General features: G+C 39.6%; 1 protein-coding gene across 1 annotated transcript in view; it reads right to left on the bottom strand.

The window, feature by feature from the left end:
* Nucleotides 1-2,107: 2,107 nt before the first annotated feature.
* Nucleotides 2,108-27,642, bottom strand: part of SLC1A2 (solute carrier family 1 member 2) — a 93,669-nt gene continuing 68,134 nt past the window's right edge. The window contains exons 4-11 of the mRNA XM_063437891.1: nucleotides 27,299-27,549; nucleotides 23,083-23,239; nucleotides 22,757-22,883; nucleotides 13,032-13,265; nucleotides 9,133-9,327; nucleotides 8,614-8,748; nucleotides 7,752-7,980; nucleotides 2,108-2,798 (exon numbers count right to left, since the gene is read on the bottom strand). Of these exons, the coding sequence (XP_063293961.1) occupies nucleotides 2,730-2,798; nucleotides 7,752-7,980; nucleotides 8,614-8,748; nucleotides 9,133-9,327; nucleotides 13,032-13,265; nucleotides 22,757-22,883; nucleotides 23,083-23,239; nucleotides 27,299-27,549 (1,397 nt within the window). The 3' untranslated portion in view covers nucleotides 2,108-2,729. The remainder of the gene's footprint in view (nucleotides 2,799-7,751; nucleotides 7,981-8,613; nucleotides 8,749-9,132; nucleotides 9,328-13,031; nucleotides 13,266-22,756; nucleotides 22,884-23,082; nucleotides 23,240-27,298; nucleotides 27,550-27,642) is intronic.

Raw genomic sequence — 27,642 nt, 5'->3', positions numbered from 1 at the left:
TCTTTTGAATTTCTGAGTCAATAGGCAAGAATGAAAAAACACATAGTGCATATATTTCTAGATATAAATCTATGTGGCAGTTTGCAGCGTGTGTTCTAAATGTGTTGCCAAACTATACCATAGCATTTGAGTTTTCCCTACATTGTCGCGGCGAACATAATTTAAGAACATTTACTAATTTAATTTGATCACAACAAGCACACTCCACTAAGAGAGATATATAATTATGGGTAGGTTGCCCAGAAGGTGTGGTGGGTTTACAATAGTGGCACAATTTAAGTTACAAAGAGAAGCTGAAAAATAAATAGAGTTTTGGAGTTGAATTTTTCGTTTTTCTAGGGTAGGCGACAACACTGGCGTTAATTTAATCCGTTGTAAACGCAGTGCTCTGCCAATAAAGCCATGAGCTCAGGACACTACAGTGTTCTTGATTATATCCATTGATAGCTTTCAAAATGAGGATTTTTCCAGGGGAGTTTTAATAACATTAGATTTTCAACGGCAGGATACGGCAGGGATTATCTACTGTCTGTCATTTCCCAAACAGAAGATACGATTTAAAGGAGAACACGTGAGCATTCACAGGGGCAACGGGGATTAGAAAAAAGGAGATATATATTACAGGATTGGGCATGCTTCCTGTATAACATAATGTGTACATCTATATATATATGTAGAATCCCTGAATATTGCGGTTTTCATGGAGGTATTACTGCGTGTATATATATATATATATATATATATAATTATTATTATTATTATTATTTTAGCAGCAGATTGTTTGTGCTTTAAATCAGGTATTGAATTTATTAAGGGAATTATCAACACATCGAACAAAATCCTATTGCTTCCCAATTTCAGAGTTCACAAGAGATGGGATCACCGGCAACACTATTGAAATGTTTGGACAATTTTGTCTGAGACCACTGTATTCAAAGAAGAGTGTAATGGCTACAAGTGACGTAAGTGATGTATATAACGTGCTAAACATGGGAAAATAACAATATTGAAATGATTTAAAGGAAAATAGTTACATTCGGCTTTCTGTGCCATGTGCTCATTTATTCATATTGTGCTTTATTCAGATTGGCGAGTACTGGACACCCATTTCTCTCCATTAAAAATATTTATAGATCCGCATACCAATGGTCTTTTAAAGCTGCCATTTATCCATTACAAGGATTAAGAATATTAATGTTGATCTGAATTCCGAAACACGTTTTTTAAGAAGAAAAATAATGGCATTTTCCCATTGCTAGTGATCTTTACCGACAGTGCTTTTTGTAAAAAAAAATTTAAAAAAGTTATCTGAAAATGTCTAAGTTGGGATATCTATCAAATTAGCTGTTATGGCCTGAGCTTTGTAGCTCCCTGATGAGTTTTCAACAATGCTTGGTTAAGTGAATGGCGATGATTTGGCTTTAAATTTCAAGTAAAAGATTTTAGGAGACTATGGAAAAAGCTGAGCTGAAATGTATGTGCTTTTTCGGAGTTGTTTCGAAGACTAAATGCTTATAGCATCACATTCTGTGTCTAAATGCAGTATCACTGTGTTCCACGGCAGGTAAAAAAAAATAGAGAGGTTACCGTAGCAACCATTTCCATAGTAGCTAGGACCAAATAATATTTTTCATCCTGCATCCATCAAGAAGTATGGATACACAGGTTTGTGCTATGGGTTTGTGAGCACCCTGTGGCCCTGTGCATCAGTAAATCCAATATTCTGAGATTCTAAAACGACATTATACTAACTAGTTCTTTACATTTGTGCTGTAAATAACGTGTACATTTGTGCTATGAGTGACGTAATTCAAATTCTGATTCAAACACACAATTATGTGCAAACGAGAACTGCTGATGCACTGTACGCAAATACATATATATATAACAATAATATTTCGAAAATATATGCCATCTACTTTTAATAAGCATATTTCGTCTGCAGTTAATGTCTAAATAATACGCTATCTAAAATACTACCAACATTTTTTTTTAATTCAGAGGAACGTGAAATGTTCTCTATTGTAAGATCTGCTCGTTGTCTTGAAATGCGTTGGCTAGAACTTTACCCATTGCGAGTGTCAACGAGAAACTGGCACAGAAAAAAAAGATTCTTAAACAAATCTAATGTATGAAAATAAAATCACTGCGGGTATATCAAAAATATCCACTGATTTGTCATAGAGGTTTGTTTTTGTATGCTTTGTGTTTTTTGTATTACACTTATATTGCACCTGATCAGAAAGAAGGAAGACGGATAACCACATCTACGCTACAATACATAACTCATATAAGACCATAAGATGGGGAGGAGGTATAGCACGACATATAGAACACAGAATAAATATGTCTGTCAGTTGGTAGACAATAATTACAGTTAACACCATCGTTATAGATTGGAATGAAAATCCTGGAATCCGAAGAATAGGTCACACGTCACACAACATCAGCCATTGAACTGAATATTTGAACACTGTTCTGAACATAACATCCCAAAATGCTGCATGTGTTTACCTGAGTCCCTACGAGGAGATGCATTGCCCCTCGTACATTCTTTGCACCTCCGAACCAAATGGTCTTAGAATTTCCTCTATTTGCATAAAGTGAAACGCGATGCCAGAAGGTTTTCAGTGGTGTGGCGCTAAAAGTTGTGCTAGGTTAAAAGGGGTTATGAGAAGTCATTTCTTAGTGTACGCTCTCCTCGTGGACAGGCTGTGGTCAGTGGGATCTCACGCGTCCAGTGGCTCCTCCACTACAGCATTGAAGTCTGCAGTTTTTCCATTGTTTGCAAGCGTTACCTAAAAATGATTACTGTTACATCCCATTCAAGAGAAACAACATATAAAGTCTGGCAAAGTAGCTATTCAGATATTAATCTCTGATTGTAATCAAAGGTTGACCTCTCTGAACTATCAGCAGGATAGGGTTATATCTTGGTAACTTAAGTACTTTGTTCTGAATTATCATGGAAAGGGATGAAGAACTACATTAAATAGGGTGTGTAAAACCGTGATTATTTAATACTGGAGATCATTTTTCTATGAGAGAAGTTGGATTTGAGAATGAATGTGGGCCTCTAATTTCAGCTACACAATCTGTCTAGAAGTAGCTTCAATCACAAATTCAAAGGAGACTGATGTTAGGGATATAAACTAAGAATATGAATGATATACTTTAGCTGCAAACAAAAACTATAAATGAAACAAACATGCACAGGTGCAGCAAGCATGCCACATGCAGCAAATGTCGATCGCATGCAATGGTGGATTACGGTTCCACACATGCGCACAGCAGGTCCCTAGAGGCAGCAGACAGTGGGCAACAAACGATCTATAACAGGTATGCAAAATCTCTGCTACCCAATGTTTGCAAACTACATTTCCCATGATGCTTCATGGTTAATGTAGTTCACAGTCATTAAAGGTGCAGAGGTATGTCATCACTGCTCATGCACAGCATGGAGGCTAACAGCAGCTGTTGAACTGTAACCCTTAAATTCAGTGGTAGAGATTAATCCCCTAAGGACACGGCTTCAGAAGCAAAAGCCAGCATGACGGAACATTTCCGGCATTTGTCCTTAAGGGGTTAATACCCCACAGTGTATTTTAGCTTTTTTGTATTTATAAGTTTGCCGAGAAGTCCACGTATATCATTTAATCTTTTACACTTAATTCTGTACAATTTAATCTTTTTCAGTTTTGTTGAGGCAATATATTTCCACTTGGCAGAAAACCAGAATGAGAGAATTAAAATAGACAAAGAAGAAATACATGTTGATTTTACATAATCAAGCATGCTTTTTCCAGCAAGCAATTGGCACAGAAATTAGCACCATGGTTTGCAGCCTCAGTTTAGGTAAAATGTGGTTAACACTGCAGCATTGTTTTAAGAGGATGTTAATGCAGAAGAAGGCTATCTGTCTCTATATACCAGCATAACCAAAAACGGGTAATCAACCAACTCCTCCAAAAAAAACACGGCCACATATTTTGATAAATAATTTATCTTTAAATAAAGATCTAAACTATAATTTGAGATTCAGTGTAAGGGTGAATATATCCCCTCGCATTACGACCAAGTTTGTGAATTTTCAAGGTAGCAACAACGGGAGTTAGTCCCTCCGAAAACAGTAACAATGTCGACAGATGGGGAGACAGTTTGGAAAGCTCATTAGCAGTTCTAAACAGGTCGGCTCAGTAAAATGGCACGTTGCAACTTAACATCGAACTGCTATAAAAATAAATGTTTGATATGTTGTAATATATATTAAAAATTGCTGCTTTGCTAAGTTGAAATAATATTCAGAATTTGTTTGTTTTGGTTAAATGTCCTCCGTCCAGTGTGAGCTGCTGTGTTTGTGGAGTATTTTACAGACAGCAGTTGGTTTGTCTAACTCAGGGGTCCTGAAACTCCAGCCCCCCCAGATGTTGCTGAACTACAACTCCCATGATTCTCTGGCTATCTATGTAATTCAAAGAATCATGGGAGTTGTAGTTCAGCAACATCTGGAGGGCTGCCGTTTGGGGACCCCTGGTCTAACTGTTGGGAATGAGGGCTGCATGACCGATACCCACTGCTTAGAGGAGGAACACAGATCCTCACTCCCTATGAGTGATACCATCAAGAGAAGAGAAGCTGGAAGGGACAAATGTTTATTGATTAAATTAAAGAAGTATGCTCACTGGAACTTTGTAAAGCAGCATTTTTCAACATATCCAACAATATCTATAAAAGTTGATTTTTAGCACTATAAATTTTATTTTATTACGGCTTGTGTCCATTGACCCCAAGTCCCTACGAGGGTCATTTTAACCCTGAAGTCATCTATGGGCTTAATATTGAATTTAACAAAGCCAAAAAGTCAAATGCAAAAACTGTAACAATTATCAGTTGAGGAGTATCAATTCAATTCAATGGTTTAACCCCTTAATGACACATGACGGAAATATTCCATCATGATTCCATTTTATTCCAGAAGTTGTGTCCTTAAGTGGTTAATGAATAGACCTCTTGTGATCAGTCTAATCCCTTATATAGAGTTGGTAAATGGACCCTGGAAGTTAAATATCAGTAATGCGATTCTATGGAACTCTAGAGAGCCCTACCCAACCTTAACTGTTAACCATCAGGTCTGCCTCTTACCTTACATGCTAGGTCTTCGTAGTGTGCACGTAACACTTACAGACAGGATTGGTACTCGATGTGATGGAAAGACTGCATACATGAAAGTATTGGAACATGGAAACATGACAAAATGCACCAACATTTCAAATTAGCCCTCCTATCTTTAAGAGAACTGGAAGGAAAACGCATGCATTACAAGATGAGAGAAGATACAAAGTGACGAAAAAAGTGAAAAGATTGTACAAAAAAATATATACAAAAAAATATATATACTATATATATCATGCATTTTCAGCCACTCAACCCCAAAATATAATAAAAAAACATTGTCACGTAAACAATGAAAAGGTTACGTGTACAGAATTTGTAGAATTTCCATATTATAATACATATATATGTACATTGTTATCTTGGCATCCATTTATATATTTTTGAGCTCCAGAAATGCTTTGAAGACCTCTCTGCGTTTCGTAAGGTCCATCAATTTGCTGTTAGAGTGACCTGCATTGCATGACTCCTCTATATACTGCAAATCCTTCTATCAGCAAAACTACACACAATAATGGATTATTGAAGGTACTTAATGCGCTGTAATTATACACAGCCCAGAGAGAATTTAGCACAGCAAGGTTGAGAGATCGCTTTTCTGAGGTGTATCATAGAATTGTTTTCTACACACAATATAAGATAGAGCGTTGGCATTTTAATCCCTTATATGTTGTGAAGTTATGAAGCAAATCAGAGGCAATGATTGAGATTTATCAAAGTCTTATCATCAGAAAGGTTGGGTAAAAAGGTGGGGGGATTCACCATGAAACCCAATGGAATTCGGAAGGAACTTTCCATTAATGATGACTCCAATTTTACAGCCTTCCTTCCCTTTCAGAGGATGGCACTTTGATTAACATTCCCTGGTGATGGAACAATCAAAAGAACATTCCATGGGTTTCCATATTGATTGATATATTTGCTATATGCCTACAAGGCACACATACGGTAGTAACTAAGGTTGGGAGTGCTGAGCACCAATTTTTAGGGCCGCAAACACAGCACGAGAAAATACTAAGTTAACTAATCATTGACACAATGTTTATTTTTGGAATTAATACTAGATTAATTCTCAAACACAAGCATTAATACGGCTTTTGAAATTCATAAGCTGATGACCCTAATTAAACACCACTGTCCATTTCTGCCCTTCAGGACAATGTCCTGGCAAAAGATTAATACATTTGCCGGATTAATAAGTAATTATTCATTTAGCTTTGTGGATCACTGGGCAATATGTTAAACAATACACTGAAAAATGTAAGTGAAGCCCTGCAGGGTTAGAAGTGGAAGTTCTCATGTTGGGTTGTGAAGTCTGCATGGATATGCATGTTTTTAGATCATATTAGAGACATAATCATATGTAGAACAGTTCCATCTGATGGATTTTGTTGGGATACAAGTCCCAGCATCTCCAGACCTCTTACCCAACAAAACACCCATTGCCCTAAATGGGCTGAATGTGACGTAAGGCATAACAGCTGGAGATCCATCATTTGCTTGATCATTGGTCTGCTTTCCACTCACAAAAATGGTTCTTTTGTTTTAAAGGAACAGTAACATTTTTTTTGTATGTTAGGAATAAAATAATTCCTTCCAATGTCAGAGCTTTTTTTCTATGATGACCAATCTAGGGCAAAAGTTAAAGCAAGTGGATTTTCATTATATTTTTCATGAGATCTCTGTAATGCTAAAGGCACATTCCCTGACAAACTCCAGAAACTGTTATAAAAAGTCAATATCGAGTAATTTCTAAATTTCTAACAAAACAAACTTCTGAATTAAGTTAAAATATATATATTTATAAATATATATATAAAATCTTTTCGATATTACTTTTTTAATTCTATTAGTTTGTTTTATTTTTCATTTTTTAAAATATGTTAATTTTCCAAGTTATTATGCTGTATACATATTAACTACCTTATAGACTTATGTTCCTGTAGACAATCATATGCAAATTCCGAATATGTACCTTTATTATTGGTATACTACTCCAACCAATCAAAATAGAGAGTGGGAGGAGTCTAATACTATTCGGATATGACCATCAGGAAGAAAAACCCGTAAAGTAAAACTGTCAATACATTTACACAAAAATACTTCAAAACAGAACACATTAGGGAAAAAACACAACTAAGTGAAAGACTTGGAAAATAAACTTACTATGCAATATATATATATATATAGGAGATATAATTCATTTAATTGGGCGCACAAATTACTAAGACCCTTTACATGAACCAGTAATTCTACTTCATACTGTTTTTTGGTGAATTTGATTTTAGAATCTCTTGCCCTATAGTATCTGTGTGGTGTCACTACCAGGATTCTTTGCACCTTGCAGACCATATTGAAACAATTCTATGATACACTGTAGCGTTATGAAGCTGAATAACACTGGTGGCAAAATACGCAATCCTCCAGAACTATTGGTCAATACGTTGGGGGTGATATTGGCTGTTGTACTTGTAACCACACTACAAAAATACAACAGAATATTACAGTACATGCAGAGATGCAAGGAACGAGCATGCAGTCTATATACAGGTCTCGATATCCATGAAAGTGAATGGTACCTTGCAGTCATCTACTACCACTGAATTGTGGGCTGCATAAATGCACTGGTTGGAATTATTCTCTCTGTGATTCTTCATGTCGTCATAAATTGATTGTGTCTTGGCCATTTCCATTTCGTGCTGTGCATGCTGTTTATCCAGACTTTCAAGTTCAGCTTTTGACAGATGGTAGACAATGCCGGCTCCGAAGGAATCTCCCACTACATTGACAGAAGTCCTCATCCGGTCCCTTGAAGAAGTGATTGAAAAGGTCAGGAATTTCTACTGTATGAAAGTACCCTAAAATACCAATTTTGCAACTCTTTGCAAATTTTGATTGAGGTATTCTAACAATGTGATAATGGCCTATATATCAACAATGTTCCATCTTCACCGGGTCTAAACTTTACAACATTCCCCTATAAACAGCCCAAGGCTCTGCTAATGCTAGCTTTAAAGCAGCTCTGTTACCTTGGCAAATGTTGGCGGAGCTTAAAGGAATACTATAGTGTCAGAAATACAATTGTGTATTCCCCCTATACCCTACCCCTGTCAAACTAGCTATACTCTCTGTATACTGTAAGTCCATATTACAATATAATACTATGTAATAATATTGCAGGCAGTATCATATTATTGTGGAATGACTGGGTTCCATTCTACAATTAACATTACATTATCTGTTGCTTTCCACCTGTTCAAGAAATAAAACTCTCATGACCCTTTTGTAACAGTAGCATTATGGGAATTGTAGTTTATTAACAGTTGAAAAAGTGTTGTTTATTAATATCTTGGAGCCTATAGGTTGCTTCCCCGTAGTTCGCCATATGACTGCTTTTCTGTTGCGTTAAGCGCACATGTGATAATGTTAGTAGGTACTTACAAGAGCCAGTCCACGGCAACAAGAAGGCTGATGTCCTGAGTGGGCAGTCCCACCGCAGTCAGGATGAGAAGCATAGTCACCAGGCCGGCGCTGGGAATGCTCGCTGCTCCAACACTAGCCAGTGTGGCTGTCAGGCTTGAAAGAAATAGGTGGAAGAGAGAGTGAATGTATCAGTAGCCCACCCAAGAGGATGCAGAAATCAAGCTTTGGAGATTTGAATACAGCCCAGGTTTAATCATTCCTTCAAGAGCTATAGCATTGATTAACAAACATGGGCCGAACACAATATCTTTAGTGGTAACACTACACTACAAATGTAGCAGTCCATAATAAGTGGACTTGAACTAATTTCTTAGATTTTTCTTACATGATTATGTATTTATAGTTTTATTATAGTATATATACTTTCTATGAAAAAGTAGAAAAAAAGATTAACAACACCAGCAAAAAACAAAACAAAACACAACAATCATGTACTCTAAGTGTGTCGTATTTTTGGAGTTACTTCCAGAAACTTACCTCACTGTCACAATCTGTCCTCCATCTAAGATAATTCCATTCATCTGGGCAATGAAGATGGCAGCAACCGCTTCATAGAGGGCTGTCCCGTCCATGTTGATGGTAGCTCCAACTGGGAGAACAAATCTTGTCACTCTCTTGTCAATACCCAAGTTCTCCTCCAAGCAACGGAAAGTCACTGGCAGAGTCCCCGCACTAAAATAGACATGAGCCAATAATTAAAATATATTTACTTTAATGGAGTGGGCAAACTATAAATGCCTATTTCTGTCTGATAGAGTACTAAGGAACCCAAGCACAGCCATGACCTGGACTAGTGGCTTTCATAGACAATATAAATGTTTGCCTTGGTCCAAAAAGGTTGGGAACTACTAGCTTACAAAAACATTCTCCAGGCTTGATGAGCATTGTGGTAGTCATCCGATATAGAATTTGCTAGGGAAAAAAGGTCAGGATCATCATCTATTAAAACGTATTACTACTGAGAGGAAAAAGAAGTTAAAAAAAAACTAGGTTCTACTGTGACAGAACATGGAAGGTTGGAGATCGAGCCTCGCATTACTGCCGAATCAACTAAACTCCCAATAGTTGGAAACTGCTGTAGATCTGAGTGCTAAATATAAGCATCCCGTTTTGCAATGTTTTCAGTGGCTAAATCGACATACTCCCCAATTAACAGGGATACATTCAATTCCCCTGGATAAGTGCCAATGACCAATATTAATTTAAATTACACTATGGTATATATTCATGCAAGTGGTTATTTGTTTGTTCTTTTACATTGCTTATATGTAGAATGCCCAGAGAATGTCAGGTCAGCTGTATAGAAAGCAGGCATGTGCTACGTGTTCTAAACGGGGAGTCTTTTCTCTGCATTGATGATATACTTAGCTCAGTCACAGGCCACTGGTTATTATTAATTAGTTTTGTTTTTGCAGTTGGTAGACCCAGGTATGTACTAACATTTCTGAACTAAGTTTGGACTTCCAATGCCTTTCACAAGTTACAAAATACTATCATCTAATGGCAAAAGGTCACACTGATCTCTGCAAGAATGTCCCCCGTCTTGTGTGGTGGATAGAGGTATTTGCCGTATTGGGTTTCCTTATTTCCTCTGTGGCTATTTAAGTTTCACCACAGTATGGATTAAGAGTATTTTATTTTGTATGAGGATACAGGACTTTTTTAAAGTGTAAATTTCACTCTCTAATCACAAGATAATAATGCTATTGGAATAGTTTAATCTTGAGTAATCAGTGCAATAAACTCCTTTTTTTATGGTGCTAGTTCAGTAATGACTAAATGTGGTACCCTGGATATTTCTGGACTACATTTCCCATGAAGCCATCACTGTTGTAAAAAAATAATAATTCTGTTTATGCAGCCCTAGATACACCTCCCCTGGTGTGACTCACACAGCCCCCTTTAAAAAAAAGTTTTACTTTTACAACGCAGTGTGTTTAAAAAAAAGTTTTACTTTTACAGCACAGTGTGTTTAATTTAGAATTTCTAATCTCCTGCTCTGCCAACTATACTATAATCACACATGAGGCCCTAGCAAGCAATTAATAGAGCAAGAGGAGATACGAACTTCTAAATAAACATAGTGGGCAGTACGGGAAGTTAAAACATTTGAGCTCCTTTTCTGGAGGTTTGTAAGGAGTTCAGGGAAGGTGTGACTAGCGCTCTACAAACAAAATGATTTAACTCCTAAATGGCAGATAATTGAGCAGTGAGACTGCAGGGGCATGATCTATGCACTAAAACTGCTTCATTAATACAAATTTGTTTTTGTCATGACCTATACACTAAAACCACTCATTAAGCAAAATAATGTAAATGTTTAAACAGCAACAAAAACTCAAGAAACATGTTGCACACACGTTTCAGGGCTGTACTTTTTTCTACCATAATCATAAACTTTAATTAATTTGTTTTTTGGCAATGGTACCAGTTATTGTTATAAAGTGATTCAGTAAACAGGTTCAGTAATTACACAACACAGGTAAACCGTAAATAGGAAAAGAAAAACAAAAGTGGAAACCAACGTGTAGGTAATAAAGGGGAAAAAAGCATGCCTTACATCTAAACCTAAACAAAAAGAGACATTCTGTCCCTCTGGGGTTAGAAAGTCCCAGACTCATGATGGTTAAATCTTTTTATGGTGAATATTTTGGGGGAAGATTTATCAAAGATGATCAGAAAAGTGTTGCCGAGTTGGAAAAGTGCAGTTATCACCAATGGAACTTACTTACCTATGCACTGGTTTCCATGGTGATAGCTCACCTTTTAACACTGTGCAGCACTTAGGTGATCGGGGCACGTTGCTACATCTCCTCATTACGTTTTATAAGGGAGATCATTTTCTATATTGATAGATGTGCTGTAAACAGTTGCAGAGATGTGGTGTAAAGTGCCGAATCCGCTAATTATTTAGCATAGTTTAGCATAATTGTTAGCCAGGAGCTTCTGATATATTGCGTGCCAAATATCAGTGGGGATGTCCTTTCTGCTTACACGGAAATTAGCTTGTTTTGAAATTAGAATCTACATTGGCAGATGCCATTAGCATATTTAGAACCCAGAATCTGACAAACATTAGGCATTGTCATATACAAGCACTTAAAGGGCCACTGAAGTCAGACCTTTTCATCTTAATTAAGTTGTCCTCGTGCAGGGGTCCCTATCCTGCAATGTAAAACATTATTGGCGGGTTAATTAAAACCACCTCTCGTGGTGGCCTTCTTGACAGTCACTAGAGACACTAGATTCAGTGCTTCCCTATTGACGCGCAAGTCGCAGGGAGCATCAGATTGGACCACGCCGAAGGAGGCCATGCCTCCTCCGTGACATTGCGGTAGGAGAAAATGTATTCAAGGGAGGGACAGGGATACTAAAGCATTACGAAGACAGATTTGTATTCCTAATGTTTTACTGTTTCTTTAAAGGCAATGCATTACATACATAAAAAATTAACAATTAAAAAATACATTTTTTTAAAATGTAAAATACCTACTGTCCAAGTTCCCGAAACTGCACTGCTAGGATAAACTGACTGCAGCTTCACACAGACACCTCTCTCACCAGGAGCCTCCTATTCTAGTCTAAGAAAACCGATTTTATGTCTAAATAAACGTTTTCGTGCTCTGAGGTATCTATAGCAGGGACAGGCAACCTTCGGCACACTAGATGCTGTAAACTATATCTCTCATACTGGTCTTACAGCCAAAATGTTTACAAAGCACCAGGGTAAATGTAGTGCACAACATCTGAACTGCCGAAGGTTGCCTACCCCTGATCTCTAGAATGGTATACAAGTTACGAATATATGGAATTATATTTATTCCAAGGTATTCTTAGTTTATATTAATTTTTTCCATGTATCCAGTTTTGTGTCTCCTATACAGTGATTTACAGAACCCATGTCATTTTACTGGATTCAGGTGATGTTGAGGGTCATTTAGAATGATTAAATGTGGAACAAATTCCCAAGAGTTGAGACAATCCCAGCGGGACCCAATGGAATGTTGAAGATTCCTGCTACACATTTCGAATGTTGCCCTAGTTCCCCCCTTTTTACAAAGGGCTCACTGTTTACTGAGAACATTTATGAACAGGATCCATCCTTGCCTGCTGATCAATTTTAAAGGAATGTTATGATGAAATATTTCTCCAAAATTTGTCTTTACTTATGAGGCTCGCAGCTATATAAATTTTCTATGTGTCCCTGCGTGATGTCTGAAAAAAAAAAAAAAACAGCCGTCTGATTTGCATTACATTCTGGAAGAAGAATGCTTATACATATGGTGGGGAAAAACGAACAATTTTTTTAAATGCGGTAGCAGAAGATGTTTGGGCTGGCGTGAGTAATCTAAATCACGAAACAGTGGAGGAAATACCTGGAAGCTGTTCCCAGCGCTGTGATCCAAGCCTGGAAAATTCCAGCCAAGAAAGGGAATGGGCTCTTCCTAGTTATTGCGAAATAAATTAACGGCAGAAAGATGGCTCCGTGAATGATTAGACCTATAATGACTGTTAACATGTACATTCCCAGTTGCCTGGCCACCAGCTCCAAATCCTTGATGGCGATGATTTTCCCACAGATGAGGCAAGCGATACCGAGTGGAGAGTACCTAGGGAAGAAAGCACATACGCATATTTACTTTCATTTTAATATCACGAAGTATTGACGAATAGAATGCATCCGACTCACCATTTTCACTCACCCAAAAGTCAGATTCCTCCATAATGTGCCTTACATTATCAAAAAAATGCAACACTATTTTTTGCGTTATTGCCCATTCTGCTATCTGGTCACCCCGTTCATTTAGAAAAAAAGAAAAAAACCTGAGAGATAGACATATTCATATATACATACATACAGGGGTTCTGTAGACATCATAATAACCCACAAGGCTGTAGTTTGAGTGGTTTATAAATGTCTCCAGAATCTTAAGATGGCATTATTTTTTTCACTAATGCATGCTTGATAACATGGAACAGAGGTGTGCACAGATGAAAGCATGTGTTCAGGTAGGTCTGGTCATCTGGTCAAGGACGTCTGCCTCTAAAAGCGTGGCAAGGATGACAACCTACCACCACCCCCAAGCAGACCATGTACGGAGCTCTACAGAAGTGATCCGTGGTGCTAGTGCCCAGTTAGCTCCTGCATTTTAAAATCTGTTGGCAGATTTCAAAATATGGGACAGGCCCCTGGGATCTATATTTTCTGGGAAAGTACCCCAAATTGTGGGACTGCACCAGCAAATTCGAGACTGCTGGCACCTACATACCCATTATTTGCCATTACGTATATTTACTATTACTTTATATATGAACTGATGTTAGAGTGGTAATTCGTGCTAACAATAGGGTTAGAGTAAGGTGAGGTGTTTAATGTTAGCTTATACATTTCCCCTGCTGTCCAAGATTAGTGGGAGTTGCATTCCTGGGTGACAGCTATTTCAGTGGTTGCTATAAATTCATTACTTCGGGATAGGTATTCCACAAATAAAGTCACTGTCTGTGCACTAGGGGGGATAGAAGACATGATCTGCCCTCAAGAGTGTAACTCCCACTAATCTCAGACAGCGCAACATGGATGTGATCTGTACAATACTCCCTGTCAACATCACCATGCCTGCAGTATTTTACAGACAGTTCTGAACTCAGCTGATTAACAAAGAGTAAATACTATACACAAAATCATGATGTGTAACTTGTGCATCATCAGAAATCCCACCAAGGGAAAAATTTATGTTTTTTTATAATATGCAATTCCTTTGAGCTAAGCCACCGTGCTGATTGTTCTCAATGAAAGCTAGACTGGAAATTATTATACTCAGTGCCAAAGTGCTAGACTGAAGTAAATGCTTAAGATTCACGATGAAAGTATCAGAGACTAAACATCAAACTCCTAAACAACAAAGAAACAGATGTTCTTGCAGAAGGGAAAACAAACAAACAGCCAATTACTGACACAGCGGGAAGCTATTGTTCTTGCAGAGTGTTCTACCAATAAGCATGTTCTTAAAGGAACACTAATAAGAAAAGAAAAAAAAATAATAATAATAAAAAAATATATATATATACCGTATATATATATATATGTTTTTCTCTGCTCTGTTGCTTTATTGGGTTAAATCCATGCTGCCCCTTTAAAAAAAAAAAAAAAGTTTTTTCAAAATTGGTAAACTTACCCGTAACATAGCATCAAGACAGACTCGTCACGGCAGCCTGATTCAATCCCACTCTTTGTCCAATGAAATGCCCCTCATGGAGAAGCAGAAAGGACTTACTGCGCATGCACGCATACCCAGTGTCAGCACACTTTGCATGCTCACGCTGAACATAAAACAGATTTAGTCATTTAAACTCTTTTAGTTCAAATTGCCTAGCTATAGCCACTAGAGGTGGGATTTTAAAAATTAACTATGGGCATTTCTCAGAAATGACACAGTTGGCATCTACAAGGTTGCATGGGGCAGGATATATCCATTAAAATCACTTCGTTAAGATTAAGTGATTTCGGTACTTTGAGTGTCCTTTTAAAGAGGCACTGCCATTAAACGTACTCTCCACAAATCTCTTTTGAAGCAATATTCCTAACAGATTACCATTATTTGACCAAACCAATTTATACTGCGATTAACCAATTTATACTGCGATTAACTGGAATTACTACTTAGAGATCTGTAAGATGTTTCACTGTTGGGGCGACCATTTAGGAATTGCATTTCAACTTTCAAATCCTCAATTGGTAAAAGGAAAAAACCCAGGGAAATAGAGAGCGTGTGATTTAAATCTGATTTTCTGATTAGTCCGTAGCTTTCCAGCCCACTTTACAGGATAGCGAAAATAGCTTTTGAGTACTAACAGTTACCTAGGAAATAAAAGCTGTTTTTTTTTTCCACTTTTTCTAAATAAAATTATTTTAAAATTTAAACACAATAAAGTTAATGTTTTTAAGTTCTTATATGATTGTGCAGACATTATTTCTTATAATATTGCACATTAACTAGAAAATTGATCATGTATAATGTATTCTAAATAATGTAAGGGACGCTCTAGGAATCATAACCACTAGAGCCTGCTGTAGCTATGGTACCATCATACGCCTGGTGCTGTCCCTTGGCTTGATTGGTCTGATACAAATCAAGGATTCCTCTGGGCGCTATGGCTATGGCAGAAGCTACACTCCTGTACATATACCAGACAGTACTGTATTTCACAAATTAAATCTTCCCCAGAATTTATAGGGAACTCTTTACTGACTAACAGGTGTTTGTAACCTTCTCCATCACACTCACTTTAAATAGACTTTCTGTAGAACATTGGTAGTCCTTGGGGAGCCCTTCAGCAGTGTAACAACTCAACACTACATTTGCCAGTTTATAGGTTGAAACAGCACAGCGCTTGAAGTAAGAAGATGAAATATAGAATAAATTACTAGAATAAATTCCGTTAAATACTTTGTTATTATTATCCGTAGGTGTAGATGTTTGTTTCATTAGGAAAAAAAAAAATGTATTGTTTATTTCCCCGCTAAGGACAACATAGCATGAATAAGAACCAGTTTGTTATATTTCTACTGAAATTGTGGCTACAATCCACCTGCCTCTTTTCCAGTTTTCCGCTAGCTGTTCATTATCTTCCCCAACGTAGGTTTGTGTGGTTTTTACATCAACCAAAGTGAGAATCTTAAGAAGGAAACAGGAAGCTGAGCATAAACTGGCATCTTAAACTAAAATACTTCTGCCTTGGATATGGGCCAGTCTGAGTTACTAGTTGCACACTTTCATTTGGAAATGCTCATACAAATTCCTACCATATATATCTCTCCCCACAGCCTACTTTCAAACATTAGCAGCTCCCTGAATCTTACCTGTCTTCTGGAACTGACCTAAGCCTGCAACATCTCCAAGGTTTATCAGCTTAGACCTCATCCTTCTGCAACTGAAACCCCTACAAAATCTCATAGTGTAGATCATACAACCCCAAATGTCCACTGTAGCTGGCCTCAACCTGTACGTTCTCATGGCTCATGTCACTGGACCCTAACCTTCTTCTGTAACTGACATGGCCTCCAATATCTCAATTGCAGTTTCCTTGACACAACTGCCCTGAGCTTCCGACCTTATTTTACAAAGTCTCACAGTGCATCTTCTTGTTTCCCAATACTTTACTGCAAATTCTCACTGTACCTCCAAATACCAAACCAAAAGCAAAAAAATATATATATATATATCTTTTCCTTTTATTAATATATTTAAATTTACTGCCCAGAGCCAGATAACCATTTAGGCAACCAAGGACCTGGGCTCTGTCCAAGCCTGGAAGTTCTGGCGCCCTCGAGCCGGCAGGGGAATCAAAAGATCTCCCTAATCGTCCCTGTCCCTCCTCACTTAGTTGAGGGGGCTCTATGATCTGTACCAATATCAGGTACAGACCACTTTAGGAGTGCCCTTGTAGTTCACTGGCACTTCTCAATGACTCTGAGCTCCACAATCGTAACAGCAAGGGCACTCTTAAAGTGGTCTGAATTGGATATTGGTGCAGACGATAGAGGTCCCCATTGTCATGGTACCTGCCACTCACATCTCCTTCTTCTCCAGCAATTTCGGCACTTTGGACACCGGCCGCGATAGCCCTGCCCCCTTTTATGACGCGGCGCAACTCCGCCGACGTCATGACGTCAATGACGTCACGACCCCCGGGAAATCTCAAACCAGGATGTTCTGGGGGTGTGGATATCAATTAAAGAGACAGGGTATAAAAGGTACTCACTTACTGTGAGTCATTGCCCTGTCGTGGTTTCAGCTTGCTTGTCCCTTCAGTGCATTTATATTCTCTTAGTGTTCTACGGTTTTGACTTGGCTTGTTTCTTGACTTTGCTTCCCTCTCCTATCCTTATACTCGGCCCGGCTTACGCTTACCTGTCTTCTCGTTCCCTCAACCTCGTCTTGTCCCTGACCATTCCTTGTTTGCTTGACGTTAGTCCGGCCACTCTAAGGTCCGGTATACGTCTTTATAGTTTTAGTACACTGCGTGTTGGATCCCTGTCTTGATCCTGACATTACAACAGGGCCATGGATCCTGCAGGTACTAATTCCCAGGGCTCCTCTCAGGACTCTAGATTTGAAGCCATGGACCATAGAATGGACCAAATGGCTATGGCTTTACAGTCACTATTATCTCGGCCGAATCTGCAGCCTGAGGAGACTCGTACTTCTTTTATTGCTCCGGTTAACACAGGCCTAGAAGTAGCTACGGTAGGGGCTTCCTCCCTGGTTACTTCACCACTACGTTATGGAGGTTCACCAGAGACTTGTCAGTTTTTTTTTAACCAGATTAGCATTCATTTTGAATTACAACCAGGGGCCTATCCTGCTGACAGAGCTAAGGTCGGATTTATCATAACCTTACTGATAGATAGGGCGCTTAGATGGGCTAATCCATTATGGGAAAATGATAGCCCACTAGTGTATAATTATAATGCTTTCGTGGAAGCATTTAGGAGAACTTTCGATCCTCCAGGAAGAAGGGCTAACGCTGCTAAAGCATTGCTACGTCTCAGGCAAGGAAACAATACTCTGGTGAATTACGCATTAGAATTCAGATCTTTGGCCTCTGAGGTAAAATGGAACGAACAAGCCTTTATGGACGTTTTTCTAAATGGCTTATCTGATGAAATTTTAGATGAGGTATCCACTAGAGAACTTCCTGAGAATTTGGAAGATCTGATTTCGTTTATTTATCGTATAGACGAACGTATGAGACAAAGACAGAACACCAGAGAGAGAATCCGTAGACCATACATTAGATTAGCTCCCTCATTCCAGAATTCTGATTATATGGCGCTAGCACTACCTGAGCCAATGCAGTTAGGGGTTACTCGCTTAACTGAACAGGAGAGACAATACAGGAGAAGGGAGGGTCTTTGTTTATATTGTGGACAGAGGGGTCACCTACGCCTTACATGCCCCACTAGGCCAGGAAACGCTTGCACCTAAGTACCTCCAGAGGACAGGCCTTGGGTGATGCGATCTCGTCCTCTATAAATAAACAGAAAGACCATAGGCTTCTAGTCCCTATCTCGTTGATCTAGGAGAAGACTTCAGTTAAAACTTTTGCCCTAATAGATTCTGGAGCAGCAGAAAGTTTCATGGATCTCACCTTTGCCAAGAAACAACTCCTTCCTTTACATTTAAGAGAGACACCCCTGATTTACAGATACCTCTCCAATACCAGGATCTTAAAACAGTCTTTGATAAGGGGAGAGCTGACACCTTACCTCCCCATAGGTCATTTGACTGCACTATTAAACTTCTACCTGGCACGATGCCTCCCAGAGGTACTCTGTATCCATTATCCACTAAAGAGAACCTAGTACTAGAGGCTTATATCAAGGAAAATGTGGACATGGGCTTTATCAGAAGGTCTATATCACCAGCGGGGGCTGGATTTTTCTTTGTCACTAAGAAGGATGGCACTCTGAGGCCATGCATAGACTACCGGGGTTTGAATAAAATAACAATTAAAAATGCTTATCCTATTCCTCTGATTACCGAGTTATTCGATAGACTCAAGGGTTCCAAAGTCTTTACCAAGTTGGACTTACGAGGAGCTCATCACTTGGTTAGAATCTGGCAGGGTGATGAATGGAAAACTGAATTCAATACCCATTACGGTCACTATGAATACACAGTTATGCCATTAGGGCTATGTAATGCCCCAGCTGTCTTTCAGGAGCTAATCAATGAGGTGTTGAGAGAATTCCAAGAGGACTGTATAGTATACTTGGACGATATACTAATACATTCCAGAGACAAGGAGATTCACCACAGACAAGTTAGAAAGGTGTTGCGCAAACTTTTACAACACGGGTTGTACTGCAAATTGGAGAAGTGTAGTTTTGACCAATCCCAGATAGATTTTCTGGGTTATGTCATTTCCGATGAAGGTTTCAAGATGGACCCTGGTAAACTTCAGTCTATTTTAAACTGGCCTTTGCCCACTGGACTCAAAGCCATACAAAGGTTTATCGGATTCTCCAACTATTATAGGCGCTTCATTAACGGGTTTTCTTCCATAATAGCACCCATTACTAACATGACTAAGAAGGGTGCCAATACCAAAGTTTGGTCTACGGAAGCTTTGGCTGCCTTCAAGACTCTCAAGGAGACTTTTGCTTCTGTCCCGATTTTGGTTCACCCTGACACTTCTCTACCTTTTTTGCTAGAGGTTGATGCGTCTGAGACTGGTATAGGGGCTGTACTGTCGCAAAGACAAGGTTTGGACAAACCTTTGCATCCTTGTGGTTTTTTTTCTAAAACATTGTCTGACACGGAGAGAAGATATGACATTGGAGATAGAGAACTATTGGCTATAATATCGGCCTTAAAGGAATGGAGGCATCTGTTAGAAGGAACTCTACATCCAGTTGCTATTCTAACTGATCATAAGAATCTATCTTTCATCGGAGATGTCAAAAGATTGTCCGCCAGACAGGCTCGTTGGTCCCTGTTCCTTGCCCACTTTAATTACATACTTACCTACAGACCGGGCTCCAAGAATACCAAGGCTGACGGTCTCTCACGCCAACATGAACCTGCCACGTTCGCGGAAGTCCCTATGTCGTCTATTGTTCCCAAACAGTATATTATAGATAACACCAGTCTGAAAGTGCACTCTCCGTTGCTACTAAAGATTGAAGGGGTTCAATGCACAGCACCTATGCCTACTCCTGAGGGAAAGTATTTTGTACCCCCCAATCTCCAGAGCGAATTACTTTCATGCTTTCACGACAGTAAGATTGCCGGACATCCGGGCATTCATAAGGCCCACTCTCTAATTTCCCAAAGTTTTTGGTGACCTTCCTTGCGTAAGGATGTTAGGGAATATGTTATGGCTTGTGTGGTCTGTGCTAAGATTAAACAGCCTCACGCCCTTCCTTGTGGTCTACTTCAACCTTTAGAAATTCCTAAAACACCATGGTCCAGTCTGGCTATGGACTTTATTGTTGAATTACCAGTATCCAATAAACAAACAGTTATTCTCACGGTTGTTGACAGGTTTACTAAAATCTCTCACTTTATCCCCTTACCTAAACTCCCTTCTGCACCCGAATTAGCTGAAATTTTTGCTCGGGAAATCTTTCGCTTGCATGGTATCCCTGCAGATATTGTCTCTGACAGAGGTCCCCAGTTTGTCTCTCGTTTTTTGGAGATCCTTCTGTTCCCAGTTGGGTATTAAATTGAATTTCTCTTCGGCTTCCATCCCCAATCTAATCGGGCTGCCGAACGTACCAACCAGAAGATCGAACAATATTTGTGCTGTTTTGTGTCTGGACATCAAGATAATTGGGTTGATTTGATTCCTTGGGCGGAGTTTGCGCGCAACAACTTGGTTTGCGAGTCTACTCATTAGCCCCTTCTTCATGAATTATGGCTTCCATCCTACCATTCTTCCGTTGGTGTCCTCTTCACAGGGTATACCATTGGTCGATGTCCATGTCGCCAATCTGAGGAAGTTGTGGGATCAGATTCACCGCGTTCTTGGTCACACTTCAGCCTTATTTAAACAACATGCTGATAAACGCAGAAGGCCTGCTCCTGTTTTTTGCCCGGGAGATAAGGTATGGTTAAGTACCAGACACATGGTTGAAAGTTCCTTCCATGAAAATTCACCCCTCGTTACATTGGACCTTACAAAGTCTTACGGAGGATTAACCCAGCTGCTTATCAACTTGCTCTTCCTCCTGGTTTACGCATTCCTGATTCTTTTCATGTTTCGCTCCTGAAGCCTCTCGTTTGTAATAGATACACCTCTGCCCCGACTCCTCCCTCTTCTGTTCAGGTTGAGGGTCAGGAAGAATTTGACGTTAATTTTATTCTCGATTCCCGCATCTCTCGTGGGGGCTTACAGTATCTGACTGGAAAGGTTATGGCCCTGAGGAAAGGTCCTGGGTTTCTCATGCGGATATCCGCGCTCCTCGCCTTCTTCGGGCATTTCATGCCCGTTTTCCGTCTCGTCCTGGTCATTTTCGCCTGAAGGGCATTCCTAAGAGGGGGGTACTGTCATGGTACCTGCCACTCACACCTCCTTCTTCTCCAGCAATTTCGGCACTTTGGACGGCGGCCGCGATAGCCCCGCCCCCTTTTATGACGCGGCGCAACTCCGCCGACGTCATGACATCAATGACGTCATGACCCACTGGAAATCTCAAACCAAGACGTTCTGGGGGCGTGGATATCAATTAAAGAGACAGGGTATAAAAGGTACTCACTTACTGTGAGTCATTGCCTGTCGTGGTTTCAGCTTGCCTGTCCCTTCAGTGCGTTTATATTCTCTTAGTGTTCTACGGTTTTGACTTGGCTTGTTTCTTGACTTTGCTTCCCTCTCCTATCCTTATACTCAGCCCGACTTACGCTTACCTGTCTTCTCGTTCCCTCAACCTCGTCTTGTTCCTGACCATTCCTTGTTTGCTTGACGTAAGTCCGGCCACTCTAAGGTCCGGTATACGTCTTTATAGTTTTAGTACATTGCGTGTTGGATCCCTGTCTTGATCCTGACACCCATAGATCTAGCTCACTCTCCACTAAACTACCAGAAACTCAGTTTACAATCCAATGGAACACCAGGAACCCAGCATACCCTCCACTGGGCTACAACGAAAAGAGGGGAGGTGGGAAGGGAGGGAGGGAACATACACTCACAAACCACTGAGCCTCATTCAAGACTCCCTTCACACACAGACACAAACAACACTCAACCAGCACAAAATCACATGCTCAGCCTCGTGCCTATACTGCTACAGAACACATATCAAACTACAACGGAAATAAAAAGACTCTATGTAGAAGCAGGCATGGTAGTTTAAATGTCTACTTTGGTGTTTTGCGTTTTATTTCGTCCACCTACCTGATACTTACGTGATCTATAACATTAGACAGTGGAACATTGGCGGAATTGCAAAGGAACAGGACGATACATTAATTCCAGAACATAATAGAAACATCCTTGAACTACAATACTTTCTCATGAAATTAGTTTAATTGTCTTGCTTTAATTAGAATTAAAAAATGTTATTGCTGGGAAACCATTGGAAACAAATTCAACCTACCACATTATCAGAGTCACAAGCTTCATCACAATCTCATTCAAGATACTGAAGAATTCCACCATCAGCTTGGCCTGCTCCCCCATCTTCCCCATGACAATGCCAAAAGCAATGAAGAAACCGATCAATCCTGTGGGCAGAAATAAAAAAAAAAGTAAAATCTTGAGGTATCACCTTTGTTACTGATACAAATAACTGATGGGTTGAGCAACAAAGCAGACATTACATGGGAGATATTGTAATTTTAAAGTATTAGTCTCAGAGCGCATGATTGACAGCCTGCTTTAGACACAACCAAAATCAGTGTAACATATACAGGGGGAATGTACCTAGAACATTCATTCCATCTTTAAACTCCAACTTCTTTTTAATTTCTTCCTGTGCCACAACTACGGTGTCGTTCATTAGGGAGAAGACAGAGTCGGTCACGTTTGTAGGTTCCTCGATGCGAGTTTCAACAGTGACCTTCTTACTAACGGTTTGAATCTAAAATATAAAGATATGATAGCATGAGCAGGTAAGTTAGCAGGAGAGACCAGGCCAAGCAAAACTTGGCAAAGAGCAGACTGGCCATTCTCGGTACAGACTAGACACCTCAAAAGACCAATAATTAGAACATGGATTCTGAGCATTCTCATCGTTGTTTAACATTCAGTTTCAAACAAATTGTGTTTGTCTCAACTTTGGGGATCGGCAGATCTTGAATATCTCTGAAACGCTGCACAGACGAATCATGCAACAAACGAAACCGACAATGCATGAGTTTGTTTCGTAATTTTGAGTTCCGTCAATGGCACCAAAAAAAGAGGTGACTAAAGGGAAAAACTCTCAAAATGCATGTGACCATCTTTGCAGAGTTGTATATGTGAGCATTGTTTCTGTTTGAATGTAAGCATGTTTTTATAAAGTATGTGTATGTGCATGTATGTATGTATTTGTGTGGAACTTCATTTGAATGCCACTGTGTTATTTTATGTACTGTTGCTATTTGAAAGCAGTTCCGTGCTTGTGTGTAGTTTATGTGTTGGAATGTGTTTGTATGTAGAGTTGGCATTTATTGCTGGGATGTATGCACAGAAATTGCGCTGCACACACAACAAAACACACACAAAGGGTCACAGCACCTGACCGGGCCCCTGTTGAAAGATGTACAGTGGGTGGCCCTAATTGCGTGGGCCACCCGATTGCTGCATTTCAGCTTGCGGGCTTTGATCTAACCTCACCAGCTGCACCGGCAGTAATTTCGCCATTGGGTTAGGGGACAGCCATTAATTGTTGATTTTATTCACAGATCAAGTGATTCAATATGGTAGACCAGGATAGGAAAGTGTGAGGTTACAGACAAAAAGATGCAGTACAGACAAAAGATGTCCTTCACATGTTCACCAACATAAGAATTATCGGGAATTCAAAATTAAAAAATCACTGTAGTGTCAGGAAAACAAACTTGTTATCCTGACACTATAGCATCCTAAGAACCCTCCCCCCCTCCCTCAGGGTCCTCCTCCCTTGGCGCTGAAGGGGTTAAAACCCCCTTAGCTACTTATCCTTAATCCAGCGTCGGGCTCCCTCGGCGCTGGTGACCTCTCCACCCCCACCAACGTCAGCTCCCGAGTGGAGCGGGATGCGCATGCACGGCAAGAGCCGAGCGCGCATTCAAACAGTCCATAGCAAAGCATTTCTCAATGCTTTCCTATGGACGTTCTGCACGCTAGATGCAAATTTTGCATCCAGCGTCACCGAATCGCCTCTAGCGGCTGTCAGGAAGACAGCCACTAGAGGTTGGATTAACCCTGCAATGTAAACATAGCAGTTTCTCTGAAACTGCTATGTTTACATCTGAAGGGTTAAAACCTGGGGGATCTGGCACCCAGACCTCTTCGTTGAGCTAAAGTGGTCTGGGTGACTATAGTGTCCCTTTAATTCCATATTTAGAGTCAAAATAGCCAAACTTGAAAAATTCTTCAAGTCAACTATGTTTACAGTTTAGCTACTTGAGCCTTAAATTTAAAATACTGAATTCCCGATAGTTCCTCACGGTTTGTTTTTTTTACCCGATGCGTTGCAAAGCCTTTATTAGACTACAATCGACATCGGTAAGAGTATCAGAGATTGACTACTCATGCGAGAGCACGTTATTCAGTAGAAAATGCAGATTTAATACATTTTTAGACAATAAACTGTTTATGTCTGAGAAAACAAGTATATTTCTAAAGCTTGATCCTTTGTTATGCAGTCAAGACCACTTCTCCCAACTTTTAACGCCATTCAGATAACCTCACTTATATATAGTCACTTCAATGGTGACTTAAAATATTTTGAGGCTGTGATGTGACTGGCACAGGTGGTCCACAGATGCCCTCCTGGTGGTCCCTAGGATGTTGAGAAGTATCTGAAAATACTAAAATATGTTTGTGCAGGAAATAAATAGAAAATGAAAAAATCGCACTTAAAACATACTTGAGTTAAACTGGCATTTTTTATTTTTTTTTGGGAAGACTAAAAATGACAAAGAAATAGAATGGCATGTAAGCTCGTTGAGAAGGGCCCTCAACCCCTCTGTTCCTGCGTGTCTATTTGTCTGGTTGCAATTGCGTGTCTCTTAGTCCCCCCCATTGTACAGCGCTACGGAATTTGCTGGCACTATATAAATAATAAAACATTAATATTAATGGGTACCCTGGGGATCCACGCCTTGCTTAAATTGTCAACTGACAAAAAAATATTTTAAGATTATCTTTATAACATTGCCCCCTGCTGGTTTGCATCAACTTTTTCACCAAAGTTTATCGATGCTTCTTGTGTCTACTTTTACAATAAATTAATTTGTTTTTAGATCCAAAGCACCTTGTAGACTGCCCTCTTTAAATGCAAAGTAAGAATATAACTATCTTGTAATCGAAGGGTTTCATTTTCATATTGCTTTGTCTTTAAAAATGCAAATTAATTTTCATAGAAAAAAACAACTTAAGGGAACACTATAGTATCAGGAATACAAACATGTGCTGGAGTGGCTAGTTAAGACCCCGGCCCCCTTTTCTGCGGAGTAAAACGTTTATTGTATCTACCTTTTCTCCACTGTCAATCCGGTCTCGCTGTGGCTGGCTCCGCCTCCATTACTGAGATCCTCAATCTTTAAATTATCAGCCTTGTGAATGCTTTTCCATAGGAAACTATTGGAAGGCTGTCGCGCATGTGCGGCAAAACGCAACGTTGCACCAGTCAACATCCTCTCATAGAGATACGTTGATGAACCAATGCATCTCTACAGGAAGGTTTCAGCTGAATGTCAGTGCAGATAGGAAGCACCTCTAGTGGCGGTCTGAGTGACTCCCATTAGCAGTGCTAGTAGCCATTAATGTAAATACTGCCTTTTCCCTGAAAAGGCAGCGTTGACAGTGCTCAGCCTGCAGGGACTTGCTATAGACACCAGAACCAATACATTAAGGTGTAGTGGTTCTGGTGACTATAGTGTTCTTTTAAAAGAGAATGTGCATGTGAATGATGATTATCCTGTGATTGTGGGAGAGGTGAACTGGTAGTAGTGGTGGAATTTTAATTTGTAGGATTGGACAGGGTCCTTGAAGGCTCTCTCTCACTGAGTGAAATACTCTCAGTCGTTCTTCCCCCCATTGTTTTTTTTTTCCTCTGGCTCTTCCTCCACACTCAGTTCCCACACGTTTACTAGATATCTACTGAGGTCTCTCTTTTCAGGCCCAGTTGCCACATTATGGCAGTCTGTAACTGAATTGTATTTCCAACTCTTCATACAACCTTCAATGCTTGGAGACTGTACAGATAATGTACTGCATTTCCCGTGGTTACCAACATTTACTGTCTGTTAAAGGGGCACTCCAAACATCTAAAGTAGTTTAGCTTCCTGACCTGCTGTATGTGTGAAGAGTGTGTTACGCCTTGTTACACACTATTGACTGTCAATCAGACAATCAGTCCTGTTACTTCCTGGTCAGTGGAGATAAACTACCAGCTTGGAGCGTGGGTGCATCCAACAGGTCTGAGTGTCCACTTAGTATGACTTAATTATATTGCAGGTTGGATATCACCTGAAGATCTGTTAGTTGTAATTGATTTAAACTACAAACTGAGACATTTATTTAGCTCTTATTGGTCATAGGGGAAGCTCAGAATAGCTTCTTCCATGTAATGTCACTGTTTATTGACCCACTACTCTAGGTGGCACTACACTCGGGCTGGAGGCAATTAAGCCTTTATAACAGTGGTTCCATTTATAGATATATTCTGATACATTCTTGCTTCTCTCTGATACCCAGCCTATTTTAATTGTTAGTTATAAGTCCCCTTATTTTAGTTCTCTTATTAATATCCCATTAAAGCTTTTTTAGTTTTTTTCTCTATATTTGGAGGGTTTTCTTATGTTTGACATGCATGTTGGCAGTTGGAAGACATTTGTGTAATTTCGTTGTCAGAGTAAATGGGTTACCCCCCATATGTAAGTCTCTCCTGCACAACCTATAAGTTCCCCTCACTGGTGAACATTCTTTCCATTATGCTCCAATGTCTTACCTGCTGGAAGCAAGCCTGAACAAGATTCTCAGGGAAAAGGTTCCGGATCAGATCCAGAAAAGCATCAAGACTGGAGACCTCATCGTTTTCTTGTCCTTTTCCAAGCTGTTGCTTTAGTTTGGGGTCGCCAGGATGAATGGCCAAGACTAGGATAACCCCCAAAATAGCAGCTATAATAGTAGTGACCATATAATAAACCATTGCCCTTGTACCAAGACGACCACTAGACTTGGCATCCAATCCAGACAGTCCTAAGGAAGGAAGACGGAAGAGAATTTAATATTTAGAAATGAGTTCATGTTTTACTTTTTTTTTTACTTTTTTTAAGGCTTTGTTGAGACGAG

Source organism: Pelobates fuscus, chromosome 12 (assembly GCF_036172605.1).
Source record: "Pelobates fuscus isolate aPelFus1 chromosome 12, aPelFus1.pri, whole genome shotgun sequence".
NCBI classification, from domain to species: Eukaryota; Metazoa; Chordata; class Amphibia; order Anura; family Pelobatidae; genus Pelobates; species Pelobates fuscus.
The sequence above is the reverse complement of the archived record's forward strand: the minus strand, read 5'-3'. Positions and strand labels throughout refer to the sequence as shown.